General features: G+C 40.3%; 1 protein-coding gene across 4 annotated transcripts in view; it reads right to left on the bottom strand.

Moving 5' to 3' along the window:
- Window positions 1-20574, bottom strand: part of mtss1 (MTSS I-BAR domain containing 1) — a 156588-nt gene that overhangs the window by 131184 nt on the left and 4830 nt on the right. For all 4 annotated transcript variants that reach the window (XM_033019010.1, XM_033019009.1, XM_033019011.1 and 1 more), the window contains exons 2-3: window positions 14955-15016; window positions 13214-13287 (exon numbers count right to left, since the gene is read on the bottom strand). In XM_033019010.1, coding sequence (XP_032874901.1) covers window positions 13214-13287; window positions 14955-15016 — 136 coding nt within the window. The remainder of the gene's footprint in view (window positions 1-13213; window positions 13288-14954; window positions 15017-20574) is intronic.

The following is a 20574-nucleotide window of genomic DNA, read 5'->3' as shown; positions in this document are numbered from 1 at the left end:
AAGGAACATGCAGTTTCTGACTGCAAACAGCACTTAACATGAACTGTTCACAAATCAACTTTACTGGCTACTTATCCAGAGGAAAATCATGATATTCCCGCCATGAGGCCTATAATATACCTACACATTGCAACATATGTTGAACAATAATTAACAGATTGTTTGTCTTTGACTTGAATGGACTTTGCTTTAATAGTCATTGTGTGTTTAGTAAGCAGTCAAGAGAATTCACTGACATCAGAAAAACACATTGACATTGCACTTTGTGCTCACAATGTCTTGCTACAAATAAAATCACCTATGATGGCAGGTCAGGATCCTGGCTCAAATCGTTGCCCACCCCACTTCCGTGCACATCTGTGCTAGAGCTAGGGACAGGATAATGCCCAGCTCTGTTTCTGCTCCTATAGCAATGAATTTCTCCCCCAGGCATAGTGCGGAGATGCTTCCTGAAATGCGTGGCAGGTGCAGGCGCTCAGCGCTGATTGATGCTCTGCCACGAGTGCACCCTGTTAGAGCCAGCGTTTGTACAACATTCCTGACAACAGCAGGTAAGCCAGGAGTTTGCACCAAGTCCCCAGCATTGAATCAGGAAGGCAAGGGTTCTTGCCAGCAACATGAGGCCCAAAGACAGTGTATTTTTTAAAGTATATATCTGTGAATGTACCAAATGTGTATTAAGGAACTGCAGATGCTGGTTTAAACTAAAGATAGACACAAAATGCTGGAGTCACTCAGCGGGATAGGCAGCATCTCTGGAGAGAAAGAATGGGTAATGTTTCAGGTCGAGACCCTTCTTCAGACTAATGGAGTTTAATCTAAACAAGGGTAAGGCGTTGCATTTTATGAAGTCACATGTAATGGAAAATTATACAATTAATGGCAATTAATTGGTCAATTAACAGATTGATGTGTAGTGGAATCATGGGGTCCTAGGCCACAGCCTGGAAGTGGCAACGCAAGTAGATAGAGGGGCAACGAATGCTGATGGAATGCTTGCCTTCATAGGTTAGGCCGCATTTGGAGTATTGTGTGCAGTTATAGTCGCTGCATTCCAGGTAGGATGTGAAGGCTTTGGAGAGGGTGCAGGAGTGGTTTACCCAAATGCTGCTTGTATTAGAGGGTATTAGCTATAAACTGAGTTATGTTAAGTTTATCAACCTTGGTGTCATTAGAGCATCCTGTTCCTGACTTTAGACAATTAGGTTTGAGCTGATAGGAGGGCAAGTCAAAGCACCAACCTCTGTAGGCACAGTTTAAACAGCTTATTTAGTCAAGCTTTCAGATATTCTTGATTCTGATGGATCTTTGAAAAAAACAGAATGCTGGACACATTTTTGGAGCAGTCAGTTGTGCATAGATCTTATATCTGTCTTTCAGCAGCCAAAACTGGCTGCTGTCCAGGTCTTTTTAGAATTTTACTATTAGAATAGTTATATGGATAGTTATATGGATGGGAAAGGAATGGAGGGTTATGGTCTGAGCGCAGGTATATGGGACTAGGGGAGATTATGTGTTCGGCACGGACTAGAGGGGTCGAGATGGCCTGTTTCCGTGCTGTAATTGTTATATGGTTATATGGTTATAATATTGAGAGATATAGCTTGGCAAATGGACTTTCAGCCCATCAAGCGCACGCCAACCATTGGTCACCTGTTCATATTATTTCAATGATATCTCGCTTTTCATCCATTCCTACAACCAGGGCAATTTAGATGTCAATTAACCTACAAACCTGCACATCTTTGGAATGTGGGAGGAAACCATGTGGTCACAGGGAGAATGCACAAACTCCACACAGACAGCACCCTAGGTCAGAATTAAAACAGAGTCCCTGGCACTGAGGCAGCAGATGTACCAGCTGTACCACTGTGCTGTACATTTTAGAATGCTTTAGCTTACTTAGTGTCATGTGTACCGATGTACAGCGAAAAACTTTTGTTGCTTGTTAACCAGTCAGCGGAAAGACAATACATAATTGGGCCATCCACAGTGTACATGCTAAAGGGAATAATTCTTAGTGCAAGATAAAGTCCGATTAAAAATAGTCCAAGGATCTCCAATTAGATAAATGGTAGCTCAGGAATAGTTGTTGGTAGGACGGTTAATTTCCCTGATAACAGCTGGAAAGAAGCTGTCCCTGAATCTGGAGGTGTGTTTTGACACTCCTATATCTCTTGGCTGATGGGAGAAGGGAGAAGAGTGACCGGACGGGGTGAGACTCATTCTTAATTATCCCGTGACCTTGCCGAGGCAGCATGAGGTGTAAATGGTGTCCATGGAAGGGAGGTTTGTTTTGTTATGGTCAAGGCTGCATCCACAATTCTCTGCAAATTTTTGCGGTTTTAGATGTTGTTCCTAAACTATGCTGTAATGTATCCCGATAAAATGCTTTCTACAACGCATCTGTAGAAGTTGGTGAGAGTTGTTGAGAACATTCCGAACTTCCTAAGCCTTTAGCAAGTAAAGGCGCTGGTGTGCTTCCTTGGTCGTCTCTGGCAACTAGGTGAAACCTCACGGCACTGTTTGAATCATTTTTATCACCTGTTTGTGAAGGAAATGTTTAGGTTAGACAAAAGTCTGCTATATCCCATCTCACATGCAACTGAATTTGTTGCAGTTCATTTAGGGTAGAACCTCATGCTTGAGTGTCGCTACAAATTCAGGATAAATCTCCACATTCCCTGCACGTACAATATGAACGATTAAAAAGCTGGAAATTACAGAATTTTACCAATTGAATACAAGAGTTAAGAGTCCAGCATTGTGGCACAGATAAACCCAACTTTATTCAAAGAATGCATTACATTTCTTCCTGGAACTCCAGATTTTGCACAACAAAATCAAAAGCAATTGACAGTTTTTATTGACTTCTATAAATACAATTACTCAAAAGTGCATTGACAACTAAGTCTAAAGCATGTTACTGGTATTTTATCACTAGAAAGACCAAGGACAACAGCATCCACAAAACGGCAATTCTCTCATCATACCGAACATAAATTATTATGCTAAAAAATCCACAAAGAGAATACAACAACATAATAAGATAACATATGTCAAGTCACTAAAACTAGATTGAATATTAAACAGCTGTCAGAAAGCTCCAAAAACAACAATAAAAAAGTGGTCTTCTTATATACAGTGCAATCAAAAAGTACTCAGACCCCTTCACTTTTTCCACATTTTGTTACGTTACAGCCTTATTTCAAAATGGATTAAATTCATTTTTTATCATCAATCTACACACAATACTAGTCAGGATCGAGGGAAAGATGAAGGGAGCAAAGTACAGAGAGATCCTTGTTCCACAGCGTTCTGGACCTCAGACTGGGGTGGGGTTCACCTTCCAACAGGACAAGGACCCCAAGCACACAGCCATGATAACGCACGAGTGATTTCGTGACAAGTCTGTGAATGTCCTTGAGTGACCCAGCCAGAGCCCGGACTTGAACCCGATCGAACATGTCTGGAGGGACCTGAAAATAGCTGTGCATCGACACTCCCATCCAACCTGACAGAGCTTGAGAGGATCTGTAGAGAAGAATGGGAGAAATTACCCAAATACAAGTGGGCCAAGCTTGTAGCGTCATACCCAAGAAGACTTGAGGCAGTAATCGCTGCCAAAGGTGCCTCGAAGTACTGAGTAAAGGGGCTGAATAATGATGTAAATGTGAGATTTCAGTTATTTCTTTTTAATTGCTTTGGAAACATTTCTAACCTGTTTCCGCTTTATTATTATGGGTATTGTGCGTAGATTGATGATAAAAAAAGAATTTAGTCCATTTTAGAACAAGGCTGTAACGCAACAAAATGTGGAAAAAGTGAAGGGGTTTGAATGCTTTCTAAATGCACTGCAAAACACACCAAAACTACTTCCTGCGAGCTAGTATTGTCAATAAATCATTGCGAGCAACAGCTGCTGAAAATAACTTTGACAAACAGCACAGTAATACAAACCACCTCAAGCTGGACTTGCTGGGGAAGTGTAACTACATTACATTCATAGCCACTTTAATGCCTCCAAACACAACTTGCTGACAAGAAAATATAATATCCCCAGCAAAAATAAAGTGCTTTCAGCGATTCAGGTTACAAAATCACTGTCACTCCATTGCAGCAGCTATGAGAACAAGAACCAAACTTCATGCATAATTTCTGCGTTGTTGCTACCAGTTAATTATATGGAGTAAAAGTGGGAAACACCTCTTCGACAGGAAAAAAGAAAATCAGATTGTGGTATTTTGTGTTATTTTGTGCACAAAGCTTTCCAGAAATATTAATAGTAGTTCAGGACTGCTCTCTGGTTGCGGTAGAATGGATCGGTTGCCTGATAACAGCTGGGAAGAAACTGTCCCTGGATCTGGAAGTGTGCGTTTTCACACTTCTATTATTTTTGCCCGATGGGAGAGGGGAGAAGAGGGAGTGGCATGGCCATGCGACACATCCTTGATTATGCTGCTGGCCTTGCGAGGCAGCATGAGGTATAAATGGAGTCAATGGAAGGGAGGTTGGTTCGTATGATAGTGTGGACACGGCCCAGACCTCGCTGCAATTTCTTGCGGTGTTGAATGGAGCTGTTCCCAAACCAAGCTGTGATGCATTCTACGGCACATCTCCAGACATTGATGAGGGTTTTTGGGGACATGCCGAACTTCCTAAGCCTTCTTAGAAAGTAGAGGCGTTGGTATGCTTTCCTGGTTGTTTCTTCAATATGGGTGCTCATTGGTGATATTTACTCCTAGAAATTTTAGAAATTAAACATTGGCACTGTCAATGCAAACTGGGGTATGTGTACCACTACGCTTCCTAAAGTCGATCACTATCTCCTTTGTCTTGTTGAAATTGAGAGGAAGGTTGTCTCAACACCAGAACACAAGGTTCTCAATTTCCTTCCTATACTCATCATTATTTGATATCCAGCCCACAATGGTGTTGTTGTCTACGAATTTGTAAATTGAATTAGATTTGTACAAGGCTGCACAGTCGTGGGTGTACAAGGAGTAAAGAAGGGGACTGAGAAAGCATCCTTGCGGAGCACCAGTGTTGCAATCTCAGTCGCTGTCAGTTTCACGGTGTGACAGCAATAAACAATTTTACCAATCAGAAGCACGTACAAGCAACACAAGCCTGCAAATAATCTTTTCTCTAGTAAACACCGACAAGTCATGTTTGTAGTTTCTCTTTAGCTTTTAACAAGGAACTTCGTATCATGCCTTAAATAGGTACCCCACTGTGTCACCCACTTCAACATTATGCAGAATTTTCCACAAAGGTAACCCACACAACTACATTTGACTTGCAGAGGTATGCCAAAGAGCATCAGAAACAAACAGTATTCAAATACAGATTGTTTTAATTGCAAGTACTCAAAAGTACTTTCAAACTAATTCTAAAAAGAGCTGTATGTACTCTTTTTTTTTCTCAAATTCCTGCAAATGACTCCTAAGTGTGCAATACACAACCTTCCAAATGACAACAGTGAAAGGAAACAATGACAAGAGCGGGCAATTCAGTCTTTCAACTCACTCCATTTTTAATTTAACCACCATCTTGAAATTTCAATTCCACTCAGTCACCGTTGCTTCTTAAGATTTTACCTACTGCATTATTAAATTAAATCAAGGTGGCAGTTCACAAGGAGGCACACAAAATTACTGATGCAGAATCTGTGCAAAGAAAGAGAGCTGATGGAGGAACCCAATCGGAAGGCAGCATCCGTGTTGGTAGAGAGTAGTTTTCAATCATAATTTTAGTTTATGGCTCTGAGCCAAGGCAGTAGAAAAGTATAACAAATTCCTGAGCCAAGCAGAAGAACAGATATCCCCTGTTAAGGCCCCTGTAAAGAGTGTATATCACAATAAAACAGGTTCAAACTCCATTGTTCATGGAAGTGGCCAAGTAAGTAGCAATGTTACAAAATTTTGAGATTTTAAAAATCAAGTCTGTAATTTATCCCATCAGATAAAGCATAAAAATAAGTTTAATTTGACACCTAATTCACTTTCATATCTCAAGTATTTAAAAAGTTATGGCCATTTTCATACTGGGAAATGAGCATCTTGTTCCCTATTGATTTTCTATGGACATAACAAAAAAGCTGTGATCGTGAACAGTCAAAAGCCCATAACTTTCTTAAAAATTAAGAGAACTGAATGAAATTTTCAGTTATCATAGATTGAAGCATTCTGAAACAAATATAAAATAATCTTACTTGGATGACCTGAAATTAAAGCATATAATTAGTTAGTTACCTAATTGTAGCTAATTTCAGACTTCAATTACTAGATCTAAACATCTATCCATTTCTTAATAAATGATTAACATTTTTAAATAGCCTAAATGTCCAAATAATATTCACAAATAATTCACAATAAAACATGATTTTTAAATCTCATTTACATTAATTTATAGGCCAAATGGAAGGAATTTAGTGTTCAATTGCTGTAAATAAATGCCCATTTAAATCAGCTTTCCAGTGGGTCCCTGTGGAACGCGCTGGTTTAGAACGTTCGCATTGCGGTAGATTTGTGCCCCAAATGCCCAGAAAAATACTGCGCGATATAATGGGCCCAAATTGAGCTACTCGCAATATTAAACTTAGTATAAAGGGATCTTTAGAAGCCCTTTTTAATGTAAAAATATACAACCTAACTTCAGTTGTTTGCTTTATGAGACCCTGCGGTTGCTGGCGGTCGCGGGTTTAGAGATTGATTTTTAAACTACTATAACTATTATTCAAGGCCTTTAAACCTAATAATAGCTTTTGCGACGGGGTCTTCCAGCGATTTTTCGTTAATAATTAACTAGGCTGAACATTTTCGATTGGAACAGCCTAGAGAAAATCGCGTTTTAAACCCGCCCCCTCTAAACGGCGCCAAAATCGCGCACACCCTCAGCAGCAGATCTTCAACGACGTTTCAGGTAGGCTTTGCAACATACCTAAAGTAAGCTGCTCATACACAGGATAACCAACAAGGCTTACTCATGAAGAATTTTCACATAGAAACGGCAGCACCACTGAAATTATTGACCACTTGAAATTATGGACCAACAATCACTAAAATACAACTGGAATAAGCAGGAAAGTCCATGCAGAAAGATAGTGAATAGGCTGCCAAAAAAAGTTAGCAATGCATCTTAATGCATAGCTGGCATGTTTATCACATTTATTAATGAAAAATAAATTACAATGGCAGTAATAGACAAAAATACACTATAATAAATTTAGATGTAAGAATAAAGCCACACTCACAGCATTCTTTTGGTTCCCTTGCTAGGTCCCTAAATGTCTACAATGTTTATATAGATAGTGATTAACATAATACAGGTACAAGGAAAGGAATTCCAGGAAAGTGACAAGGAAGGGAAAAAAGGATAGTAAAAGGATAATAGCCAATGACTTGACCTCCACCACCACCTATACTTTAGGTCCTAAAGCAATGAATTTCACAAATTAACCAAATAAATTCCTCCTCATCTCCATTCTAAAGGTGTGCCCTTTTAATGAGGCTGTGCCCCCTGGTTCTCCCACAACTGGAAACATCCTCACCACATCCATTTTCTAAGCCTGTCATTATTTGGTAGGTTTCAATGAGAACCCCCTCATCATTCTAAACTCCAGGGAGTATAGGCCTAGAGCATTCAAATGATCCTCATATGTTAACTCACTCATCACCAGAATCATTTTTGTAAACCTCCTCTGGACCTTCACCAATGCCAGGACATCCTTCCTCAGAAATGGGGCTCAAAACTGCTGACATTTTCCAAATGTCGCCTGACCAGTGCTTTTATAAAGCCTCAGCATTACAACCTTATTCTAGTCCTCTCAAAATGAATACTAACACTGCAGTTGCCTTCCTTACAACCCACTCAATCTGCAAATCAACCTTTTGGGAATAATGCGGCAGCACTCCAAAGTTCGTTTGCACCTCCTATTTCTGAATCCTCTCCCCATTCAGAAAATAGTCTACGCCTTTAATCCTTCTAAAGCGCATGACGATATACTTTGCTATGTTGTATTCTATCTGCCACCTCTCCAAACCTGTTTAAGTCATTCTGCAGATTCCCTGCTTCAACACAACCAGCTCCTCCACCTACCTTCGTATTACCCGCAAACTTAGCCACAAAGCTAACAATTTCATTAACCAGCATCAGCAGTTCCTTCCTACACAATTCTATTAACCAGATCATTAACATATAACCTGAAAAGTAGCAGATCCAACAACGACCCCTGCGGAACACCACTTGCCACTTGTCACCTGCAACCAGCCAGAAAAGCCCCATTTATTCCCACTCTTTGCCTTCTGCCAATCAGCCAATCCATGCTAGTACCTAATGGGCTCCCATCTTGTTTAGCAGCCTCATGTGTGGCTCCATATCAAAGGTCTTCTAAAAATCCAAGTAAATAACATATTTTGTCTATCCCGATTGTTCCTTCCTCAAAGAATTCCAAAAGATTTGTCAGGCAAGGTCTCCCCTTAACAAAACAATGCTGACTTCAGCCTATTTTTATCATTTACATCCAAGTACCCCAAAACCTCATCCTTAATAATGGACTCTAAATCCTCACCAATCACGAAAGTTAGGCTAAGTGGCCTATTCCTATCTTTTGTCGTATTCCTTTCTTAAACAGTAGAGTTACATTTGCAATTTTCTAGTCCTCTGGAACCATTCCTGACTCCAGTGACTCTGGAACAGTTACTAATAATGCCTCTAGAAACGCTACAAATACTTCTTTCAGAACCTTGAGGTGTAGTCCATCTGGTTCAGGTGACTTATGCACCTTTAGAACTTTCAACTTCCCAAGCAACTTCTCAGTAATAGTGACTACACTCACCTGCCCCCCGGCTCTCTTGAATTTCTGGTACATTGCTGGTGTCTTCTACTGTGAAGACTGGCGCAAAACACAGATTCAGTTTGTCTGCCATTTCTATGTTCCCCTTTACTACTACTACTCTTTACTACTATGTATTCAAGAGAGAGTTAGATATAGCTCTTAGGGCTAACAGAATCAAGGGATATGGGGAGAATGCAGGAACAAGGTACTGATTTTGTATGATCAGCCATGATCATATTGAATGGCCGAATGGCCTACTCTTGCACCTATTTTTCTATGTTTCTCCAACATCATTTTCCAGCGGTCCAATGTCCACTATTACCTCTCTTTTACTCTTTATAATCTCAGAAAAAAACCTTTGGTATCCTATTTTATATTATTTGCTAGCTTACCTTCACATTTCATCTTTTCTCTCATTACTTTTTTTAGTTGTCTTCAGTTGGTTTTTAAAAGCTTCAATCCTCTAGATTTCCACAAATCTTTGCCATATTAATTGCCTTCTCTTTTACTTCTAAGTTATCTCTGACTTCCTTTGTCAGCCTTATTTGCTTCATTCACCCCTTAAGAGATGTATTCCTCTTTGGGATGAAAACATCCAACATCTTCTGAATTACTCCCCAAAATTCCTGCTATTGCTGCTCCACTGTAATTCCTGCCAGGGTTCCCTTCCAATCAATTTTAGTCAGCTCCTCCCACATGCCTCTGTAGTTACCTGTACTCAACAGCAATACCAATACATACAATTCTGGCTTCTATCTCTCAAACTGCAGGTTCCATCATATTATCTATCACTCTATCACTATACTTATCTATCACTATATTGCCTCCAAGGGCTTTCTTCTCCTTAAGATCCCTAATGAAATCTGGTTCATTTACCCAACACCATAATCCAGAACTACCTCGTGGAATCTAGTACCAACCTGATTTTCCCAGTCTACCTGCATATTGAAATCCCCAATGATCACTGTAACATTGCCTTTCATACATGCCTTTTCAATGCCCTTATGTAAATTGTACTTTACATATCTGCTGTTGTTCAGGGGCCTGCATACAACTCCCATCAGGGTATTTTTACCCTTGCAGTTTCTCAACACTACCCACAATGATTCCATATCTTCTGATCCTGTCATTTCTTGCTAAGGATTGGATTTCATTCCTTACCAACAGAGCCTACATCCTCTACCCCCCTGTCTGTGCCTTGTTGATAGGATGTATATCCTTGTATGTTCAGCTCCCAGCTCTAAACCTTTTTCAGCCATGATTCTGGAATGCCCACAATGTTGTACATGCCAATTTCTAACTGCACTATAAGCAGTTAGTTTTGTATTCACCACCCCTCTTTTAAAATTGGTCCCCATGTTGCCTGACGTTAGACTCTTATCCCCTTTTAAACTTCCTGTACCATTTCTCATTCTGGAGACTTCAGTAACCATTCTGGAGACTGTGATATAAAATGGCAACTGACAGGCACTTTAATGGAAATACCAAATCACTCAAATGTCACTTGCTATTAAATGCTCCGAGCCTTCTGTTCCCCCTTTTATCAAACATGGGTCAGCCCATTGTTAGTGGAGCTGTAATCTGAATCAGCAAATTACCCCACTCATGAAACTTGTAATTATTATATCATTGATGAAGCAGTTGAGATATAAATTGGAACACTAGAACCAAATAAACTTCTGTATCTTTACATCCATCTCCCTCATCAGTTTTGACTAGCCTCTCAAGTTATTATCTTTTCACACTTATGAAGATCAGTGTGATTATACAATTGGAATCTCAGGACTCTTTTTTTTTTTGCTGCATCCAGTTAAAGGGAATGAGTCAAATTGGCTGGAGGCAATTGTGATTTGCTCCACATAAATAAACACAGATCAATTTAAAGTTTCTGTAATAGCTGAAAAAAACATTCAAAACATTTCTAATTTTAACTAGAAATTAACTAGTGCTACATTATTTTACCCACCTTACTCACCATGGTCCTGATGTGTGGTGTATCAAGTTTTGTTCCGATTGATGTTATATTTTAGTAATTCACATTTTAAACTTCAAAAAATTAACATTTCACTGTAAAAAGTCCAATTCCACTTGCTGCCCTTACCCATTACAATGTTACAAATTACAATACACTAAGTCCTGTCATTTGTAACATTGTAACGAGCATGGGAAGAGGAAGCGGAATTGGATTTTTTTAAGTGAAAAGTTATTTTTTTAAATTTAAAAAGAGGGTGTAGAGCAGTGGTTCTCAACCTTTTTTCAGTGATGTACCCCCTGTGAAATATTTTTTCAGCCAAGTACCCCCTAACCAGCGCAAAAATATAGGCCTACATATATGTAGGCCTATATTTTAAAATCTCACGTACCCCCTGGAGTGCCTTCACGTACCCCCAGGGGTACGCGTACCCCCATTTGAGAACCACTGGTGTAGAGGAGGGGAGAGAGTGCTGGGGTTTGAGGGGAAATGAGCCGCATCTGTGCAGATATGGTTGAGTTGTGGAATATTGCACTGATGGAACATGTTGCGTTGGAGGAACGGGTGAGTGGTGGAATATTGCGTTGGGGGAACGGGACCCAACGGGTCCCACTTGGTCTAGTTTATACTAAAATTGGCCGATAAATGACTAACTACAGTCCCATTGTCCATATCACAACAAAAAATCCAAGATTTTCCTCAGCAAACCATTTTTTGAGGGTGTTCATTGAATGAGCTCTTCAGTCCAAAAAAAAACAGGAAGAAATTTGAAGTAAATTTCCACTAAAATATTTATAATTTTTAATGCAAAGGAATACATTGATTTGGATGACATTTTATTTTTAAATAAGTTCCCCCAATTCTAAATGATTTAGAATTCTAAATGATTCTACTACATTAAAATCTGACATTTATCTTTAAACAAAGTCTGAGATCAAAGCAATATATTTAAACATTCCAAAAGGTATGAAACAATAGACTCAGACCAGTTACTCTATAATGCAAATTGTTTTATTTAGAAATAATGGTAACATAATCCATGTTGCAATCATGCAACCAGATATGGAAAATAGAAAACATTTTCTTCTTCTTGCCATCTATACTTGATCTTTTATAGTCAACAAATGGTGGTACCAAATCTTAAAATCAATGGATTATCTATTGAAGTATTTGACCAAATCTATATTACTAAAAGTCTGTTCTTGACCGGATTTGGCCATCTGTGCTGCGATTTCCGAGAGTACGCCGCCACCTACGGCCGTCATTTTTGGCCACCTTGCTCAGAGCCCCCCTCCGCTGTATGTGTGCCGAGGATTTTTCCCGTCGATGAAAAATGACAGAGATATTAATGATTTTACAAAATTCCCCATTCTCTCTGCTGCCCCTGCTGGCGGCAGGGGAGAGGGACTATAAAACCAGGAAGTGGTGTGCCTCAATCAGTGTCTGCAAGCTGGAGGAAGGCAGAGGGTCACGTTTCTCTGAGCTGTGAATAACACTGAACACATGTCTACTCAAATGTAAGTGTCCTTAGTGGTTCTAAAACGCTTGCAGAATGTGTCTATTGGCTCTAAAATGTTTGCAAAAAGTGTTTATTGGTTCTAAAATGTTTGCAAAAAGTGTCTCTTTTGGTTCTACAATGCTTGCAGAATGTGTCTTTTTTGGTTCAAAAATGTTTTTAGACTCTCCCCCCCCCTCTCTCTCTCCCCCCTCTCCCCCACCATTCCTCCCCTAAACCCCCTCCCCTCCACACCCCCCTCCCCTCCACACACCCCTACCCCCTTTCGTCCACCCTCCCTGCTCCCCACCTCTCCCCCTCCCCCCCCACCCTCCCTCCGTCCCCTAAACCCCCTCCCCTCCACACCCCCTACCCTCCACCCTGCTCCCCACCTCACCCCCTCTCAGCACCCCCTCTCTCCCTCAGTCTCTCCCTCACTCTCACCCTCTCTTTCTCCTCCCCTCCTCCCCCACCTTTCCCCTCACCCACCCTCCCTCTTATCCACCCCCCTATCCCTCTTGCCCCTCTCTCTGTGTCTCTGTCTCTCTGCCTCTGCCCCTTCTCTCTCTGCCCTCACTCTCTACCCCCGCCCGCCCCCCCCCCCCCATCTCTAGATGTGACTGCAAGTTGGGGGCTATGCGCCAGTAGATAGGGTGGTTATGGGGTAAAAGGAGAAAATTAATAATATTAATATAATATCAAGGGGGTAATTAGCGTGAGTGCGGGGGGGGGGGGGGATAGTTAGTGTGTGTGACGCTGCGTGCCGCCTCCCCCCGCCCCACAACCGCACGTTGGGGGAACAGACCCAACGGGTCTGCACTTGGTCTAGTGAAATATAAATGCAAGCTGGCTAGAGGGCACCTATTTTGAATCCAATAGAATCTACATAGCAAAAAAGACTGCTTACCACGGGTATTTGTAGCCATATCTGCCACTTTCTGAAAGGCATCCAAAAAAGCAGCAGCAGCCACCACAGTGGTCCTGGAATACAAAATATCCTGAAGATGTTTTTTTGACACAATAAGCATGAGTTCCAGAAAATACAGCCCTAAAAATAACATTACACTTTGTCGTTCTGCTGCAAAAATGAAAAATGTTGGGTATGCTCATCTCCCAAGGAATATAGTGTGCTTAATACAAATGGGACAAGCAAGCATAGCTGTTTATGATTACTATCAAGGGAAAGAAGTTGGCAAAAAGCAATTACGGAAATATTGTTTATATAGAATTGACAGGGAAAATATTTGTTATTGTTTTCTCCCAGCGAAATGCTAAATTTCCTCTGAGAAACAAAATAAATAAGCCTGAGTTATCATTTTGTTGTTAACCAATAAACCAAGTAAATTGAAGAATTCAAGTACATGAGAATATATTGAAGATTAAAATATTCAGAGGTCCGAAATTACCATAATAACAAAGAGTACATTTTGCACTCTGGGATCCATGGCAATTTAAAAACCAAATCACCTGTATTTACAGCTGCAGTTTGCCCTTTTAGCCTTTCTGATCACAACAATGTGAACATGTGCACCAGACCACACCCAATTTATCCTTTGCTAGAACTTCAAAGATAACCATATAGCCATATAACAATTACAGCACGGAAACAGGCCATCTCGGCCCTTCTAGTCCGTGCCAAACACTTACTCTCACCTAGTCCCATCTACCTGCACTGACCATAACCCTCTATTCCTTTCCTGTCCATATACCTATCCAATTTATTTTTAAATGATAAAAACGAACCTGCCTTCACCACTTCCACTGGAAGCTCATTCCACACGGCTACCAATCTGAGTAAAGAAGTTCCCCCTCATGTTGCCCCTAAACTTTTGTCCCTTAATTCTCAAATCATGTCCTCTTGTTTGAATCTTCCCTACTCTCAATGGAAAAAGCTTACCCACGTCAACTCTGTCTATCCCTCTCATAATTTTAAAGACCTCTATCAAGTCCCCCCTTAACCTTCTACGCTCCAAAGAATAAAGACATATCTTGTTCAACCTTTCTCTGTAACTTAGGTGCAGAAACCCAGGCAACATTCTAGTAAATCTCCTCTGTACTCTCTTTATTTTGTTGATATCTTTCCTATAATTTGGCGACAAGAATTGTACACCATATTCCAGAATTGGCCTCACCAATGCCTTGTACAATTTTAACATTACATCCCAACTTCTATACTCAATGCTCTGATTTATAAAGGCCAGCACACCAAAAGCTTTCTTTACCACCCTATCTACATGAGATTCCACCTTCAGGGAACTATGCGGTTATTCCTAGATCCCTCTGTTCAACTGCATTCCTCAATTCGCTACCATTTACCATGTACGTCCTATTTTGATTTGTCCTGCCAAGATGTAGCACTTCACACTTATCAGCATTAAACTCCATCTGCCATCTTTCAGCCCACTCTTCCAAATGGCCTAAATCTCTCTGTAGACTTTGAAAATATTTCATTATCCACAATGCCACCTATCTTAGTATCATCTGCATACTTACTAATCCAATTAATAAGTATGCAGATGATACCTTTTACATATTTTATAGTATGTTCATTTATCCACCCTCAAAGGTTTTGTTATTCAAAGCACACACATTATCTTTGAACTATTCATGCAAAAGGAAGAACAGTTGTTTGTAATATGGTAACTTACCTTAGTTGGGACTGTAGCTTACCCGCTTTGCTAATAAAATCTTCCCAGATTGGGTAACTTCCCTACAAAATAAAGAAGATATTATAAACACAGTGCCTCATAATTTTTGTAAACCAATGAGATAATATTCCTATCAGAAGGCAAATCAGGCTGCTCACTTTTCTGCTTGTTACACACTATTTGCATGATCAGAATACCTTGGGGTTCTAAATTAAGTATCAACTCAAAAGCAAACATTGGCCAGAAGAAAATGGCTGCTGTACTTTCCATAAATAAGTACACAAGCTGAATTACTGTAAAACTAGGCCACCAAATCACACTATTTTCATGAGGTGGAAATCTGATCTACCTTATTTTTAACCAGGCAGGAGCAGATACACGTTTTTAAAATGCAATGCATCGAGGTGTTCAATATTAGCATTAGCCCATTAGGATCACCTGTGCAATTTCACCAACTTTTTGGTAAGAGCCGCGAAGGTGATAATTTAAATGGGTTTATACTTAAAATAATAGATATTCACTGTAAATTGTTAAACATTACTGCTTCTTAATAAATCAGCATTGTGTTTGGCATATTCAGAATAATGTTAATTTAGGAGTTAAAGATACCTGGTGTTTTTGCTAACTGAAAAAATCCACTGTTATAACACTTCATTTTAATTCATTCTTATCCAAACTTGTATCCTCTCTAAATTTGTCCCAAAGTCTCTGGCAATTTGCCAAAATAAATTACCGAAAAAGGAACTTTAGTTTAAGTAGGAAACAAAACTACAAAAAGCAACAGAGAGTAGTTATTCTGAGTGCAGCTGTTCAAATGCTGGCAGACGGCAGGCTATTGTTCAGTTTTTTTTCCTCAGTCAATGTTTAGCTACAAAAGCGAAAGCATCCAAGGGAAGCATGGCTCTGGCTGAAAGGGGCCAAGAAACGTGCAATAAGACAAGCAGTCTCTGCCACAGCAGAGTGCCTGGCTGTGCCAACCAGTGCAATAACATTGACAAGGTGGCAAATACAAACACACAAATTTTATACATATATTAAAAATAAGAGGATGACCAGGAAAAAGTAGGACTTTCCAAAGATAAAGGAGGGAATCTATGCTTGGAGTCAGAGGATGTTGACGATGTATTGAACGAGTTCATCTGTATTCACCGAGGCAAAGGAATTGGAGGGCAATGAGAGGGGTATGGGAAATACAAAATGCTTGGGCAGTTTGAGACCGAAAAGGAGGTGATGCTGAGGGTCTTGAAGAACATTAAGGTGGATAGGTCCCAGGGCATGATGGGATCTATCCCAGGTTATTGAGGGAAGCAAGAGGGGAGATTGAAATAGACAATAGGTGCAGGAGTGGGCCATTCAGCCCTTCGAGCCAGCACCGCCTTTCAATATGATCAAGGCTGATCATCCACAATCAGTACCCCGTTCCTGCCTTCTTGACATATCCCGACTCCACTATCTTTAAGAGCTCTATCCAACTCTCTCTTTAAAGCATCCAGTCAATTGACCTCCAATGCCTTCCGAGGCAGAGAATTCCACAGATTCACAATATTCTGGGTGAAAAGGTTTTTCCTCATCTCCGTTCTAAATGACCTACCCCTAATTCTTAAACTGTGGCTCCTGATTCTGGATTCCCCTAACATTGGGAACATTTTTCCTGCCTCCAGTGTGTCCAATCCTTTAATAATCTTATATGTTTCAATAGAATATCCTCTCATCCTTCTAAATTCCAGAGTATACAAGCTCAGCCGCTCCATTCTATCAACATATGACAGTCCAGCCATCCCGGGGATTAACCTTGTGAACCTAGGCTCTCAATAGCAAGAATGTCCTTCCTCAAATTTGGAGACCAAAACTGCACACAATACTCCAGGTGTGGTCTCACTAGGGCCATGTACAATAGCAGAAGGATCTCTTTGCCAGTGTTTCCACTTAAGGAAATTACCCGAAATTCGGGAAATTCTGGTTGTCTTCTGGTGATTTTAGAGAAATTGGGGGAGGGGAGGGAGGGGGAGAGGTGGGCAGGGATTTTAACATAGAATTTAGAACAGTACTACACTGGAACGCTGTTAGGTCCGAACACGATGCCTAGTTACACTGATCTCATCTACCCGTACTTGATCCAAATCCCTTTATTCCCTGCACTTCTATGTGCCTATCTAAAATATTGGGATATGGATCATGTACAGGCAGATGAGATCAACTTAACTAGGCATCATGCTGCAATCATATCTGCCTCCATCACCTTGGCAATGTTGCAGCCCCCCATCACTGTGTATTTTTTTTAAAACTTGACCCGCACAGCTCCATTAAAATTTCCCTCATCAATGCTATGATAAAGGCTCTTACTGTCTACCCTATCTATGCCTCTCGTAATTTTGTATACTTCTATCGTCGTCCCTCAACCCGTGATGTTCTAGAGAAAACAATCCGTCTATCCAATCACTCCATGTAGCTGAAATCCTGAAGCATTCCTCTCTGTCTGCAGCTTCAATTTTGGTGTCGTCAGCAAACTTGCTCACCAACCCATCCACATTTACGTCTAGGTCATTTATATATTATCACCAACAGCAGAGGCCCCACTACAGATTCCTGTGGAACTCCACTGGGCACAGCCCTCCAACCAGAATATCTCCACCATGAGAGTAAATCCTATCCTGAAGAATTCTATTCAATAGTTTCCCTACCACTGATGAGATGCTCGCTGGCCTATAATTTCCTGGATTCTCTCTATTTTTCCAAAGCTTCACTCAAGTATTAGGTTACCAAACCTCTATGTTGCTTTCATTGAAGGGCAAATCTTGGAAACAACAATTCCAAACAAACCTAACTGAGCAATTTTCTCTTGTTTACAGATTACTAAATTCATTCCTGACAATTCAAATCTATTTTTCTCCAAAGTCAAAATGTCTTTTTTTTCCAAATTAAGCTGAAAATAAAATTAAAGCTTTGTGCAGAAAATTGAGTTAAACAATCTCTTAACATTACCCTGTCAGTTTCTGAATTTTGCATTCACTAAAATCATCTCTTATTTATTAAATTCACGTGAAGATATGCCATTCACATGCAATAATTAATTGCAGAATAACCCTCTAAGTCCTGGCATCAATCCAGTGAATCTACACTGCATCACCGCCAAGACAAGTACATCCTTCCTTTGATTCAGAGACCAAAATTGAACAGATCCTCATATGTCATCATTAAAAAACAGCAATCTATCTCAGGACATTACTCCTTTAATCTCCAACTCCTTTGTGATCAAGATCATGAGTATCATTTGCCTTTCAAAAATCTTGTTATAAAGATATGAACAAGCAAAGCCTTCTGTATATCACACTGACTTTTGTATTATTTAAAAACAATCCCCTCTTACCACAACTTCACATCACCCCACAATATATTGCATTTGATACCTTCTAATTTGCTTACTCAACTTCCCTTTAGCTGTTTATTGACACAAATTTGGATGGATTACACGCTTGCTTTTCAAAGTCATTAATATAGAATAGATGGCACCCTGCTAATCTGAAAGAGATTAACAGGGTACTCCTACTGACCACTGGTCCTTAATTAATCTTCTATCTATTCTAATATATTAAAACATAATGTACATTTTAAATAATATCACCTTTGCAAAGTATCTAACAAAATGCTTCAAACATCCATATAGTAGTAAGTAAGTTAATTTTATTTATATAGCACATTTAAATGAACTCGCGTTGAAACCAAAGTGCTTTACATAGAAGAGATAATTAGGTTTCCGTACATCCATAGAAAAATTAAAAAAAGACACAACACATTATAGAATTTAACATGAACGTCCCCCCACAGCAGAATCAAAATTTTCCACTGTGGGGAAAGGCACTAGAAAGTTCAGTCCTCTTCCTCTGTGATCACCCGAGGTCGGGGCCTATTTGTGGCCTCCGCAGCCAGTCGCCGCAACGGCAGCCCGATGTTTTCAGGCCCTCTTCCCGGATGATGGAGCTCCGTCCGGTGTCGGGAGAAACACTCCTCAGCGGCTTGGAGTGTCTGGAACGGCGCTCCTTGCCCGGAGACCGCGGCTCCCAATGTCCATGGGCCGTGCTGGTCAGAGCTCCGACTCTGGCGATCTCGGCGAGAGATTGAAGGCTCGGCGGTGTTTTAAATCCAGCGCCGACCGTGGCTGGACACTTTGCAGACCGCAGCTCCTCGATGTTGGAGTTGGCGGTCACAGTACTCCGGAGCTTACCGCACGGCAACACGGTAAGGCATCGCCCACTCCGTGACGGTGTTTCAGTGCTGCGCCGACGCCGAAGCTGGGGTTCTGTCCGGTCTTGCAGGAGACGCCGCTCCAGTCTCGATGGTAGGCCGCGAGGAAGGGGCAAAGAAGCAGCTCGGAAGGAAGCCACCTCTTCGACCAGGTAGGGACTAGGAAATAAAGATTCCTCCTTGCCCCTCCCCCCACCCACCACATAAAAGACCTCCAACAAACATTTTTTTTAACAGGACGGGAAAAAAAAAAAAAACGGTGAAAGGACGGACTGCAGGCAGAGCAGCCATACACAACGGTACATACATAAAGATAGACACAAAATGGAGTAATTCAGCAGGTCAGGCAGCATCTCTGGAGAAAAATAGATAATATTTTGGATCAGATCCCTTCAAACTTCTGTACATTCTCCATATGAACTACATATGCTGGATGCCCCTAAAAAACTACCAAAACCAATGCTGATTCTGCTCAATTACAATTATTTTTCATTCAAGAGGAATAGACCGTAGCCAGTCATTAGATACCAAACAGCAGGAGTGCCATGTTTTCTTATCAACAGCAAAAGCACCTGTTATAATCTAGAGATTGGGCAGCAGTTAATCAGTATTAATTGGTGACACTGTATAGGATTTCCGTTTTAGGGTTTAATGAGTTCCATTGTTTATGTTAGTTATCGCTACATGCTTTATCTTTTGTGCACAAATAAAACAATTGCATAACGGATGGAATGTGTAGGATGTGTTTAAAAAAAATCTCCATTATTATGGCCAATGACACCTAATTTTTAGCAGAATGCAAATGATCATTTGGTGACCTCATGCAAAAGAATGAAAAAGATAACATGAAACCTCACGTTTTGAAATGGCAGAATAACAACAAACTGCTATGAATTATCATATTACAACATTGGACCACATTAAACACAAACTGGTATCCTAACATGTCTGTTACCATAGCAAACGTGCAAACAACAAACCTAACTGGCCTTTGAGAATAATTGAATCTACAATAAGTCAGTGAACACAACAAGGAGTCAAATCTTCTAGAAATCAAAGACTTTTAAGGATATCAATGGGCATGGAGCAAAAGTAGTCAAAATAAATTTAATTATGAATTATCTAATTCAATAATAGCATAGAGGGATAAAAATGACTATTCCTATGAAGCTTTCTCATTTACAACTGTTGCTCCTTTAAAAATATTTAGTTCCAAATCATAAGAAATGAACATACAAATCTGCAAAATCGAAATTACTGGCAAATGTACAAAGCATAATGTGGACAATAGACATTTGAATTAATCACATTTTTTCTAGTGACAACCAAAGATGAGACATGATAACTAGTGGAAATCTTCTATTCCAGATGACATTTC

Source organism: Amblyraja radiata, chromosome 4, assembly GCF_010909765.2.
Source record: "Amblyraja radiata isolate CabotCenter1 chromosome 4, sAmbRad1.1.pri, whole genome shotgun sequence".
NCBI classification, from domain to species: Eukaryota; Metazoa; Chordata; class Chondrichthyes; order Rajiformes; family Rajidae; genus Amblyraja; species Amblyraja radiata.
This window is presented reverse-complemented; position numbering and strand designations above follow the sequence as displayed.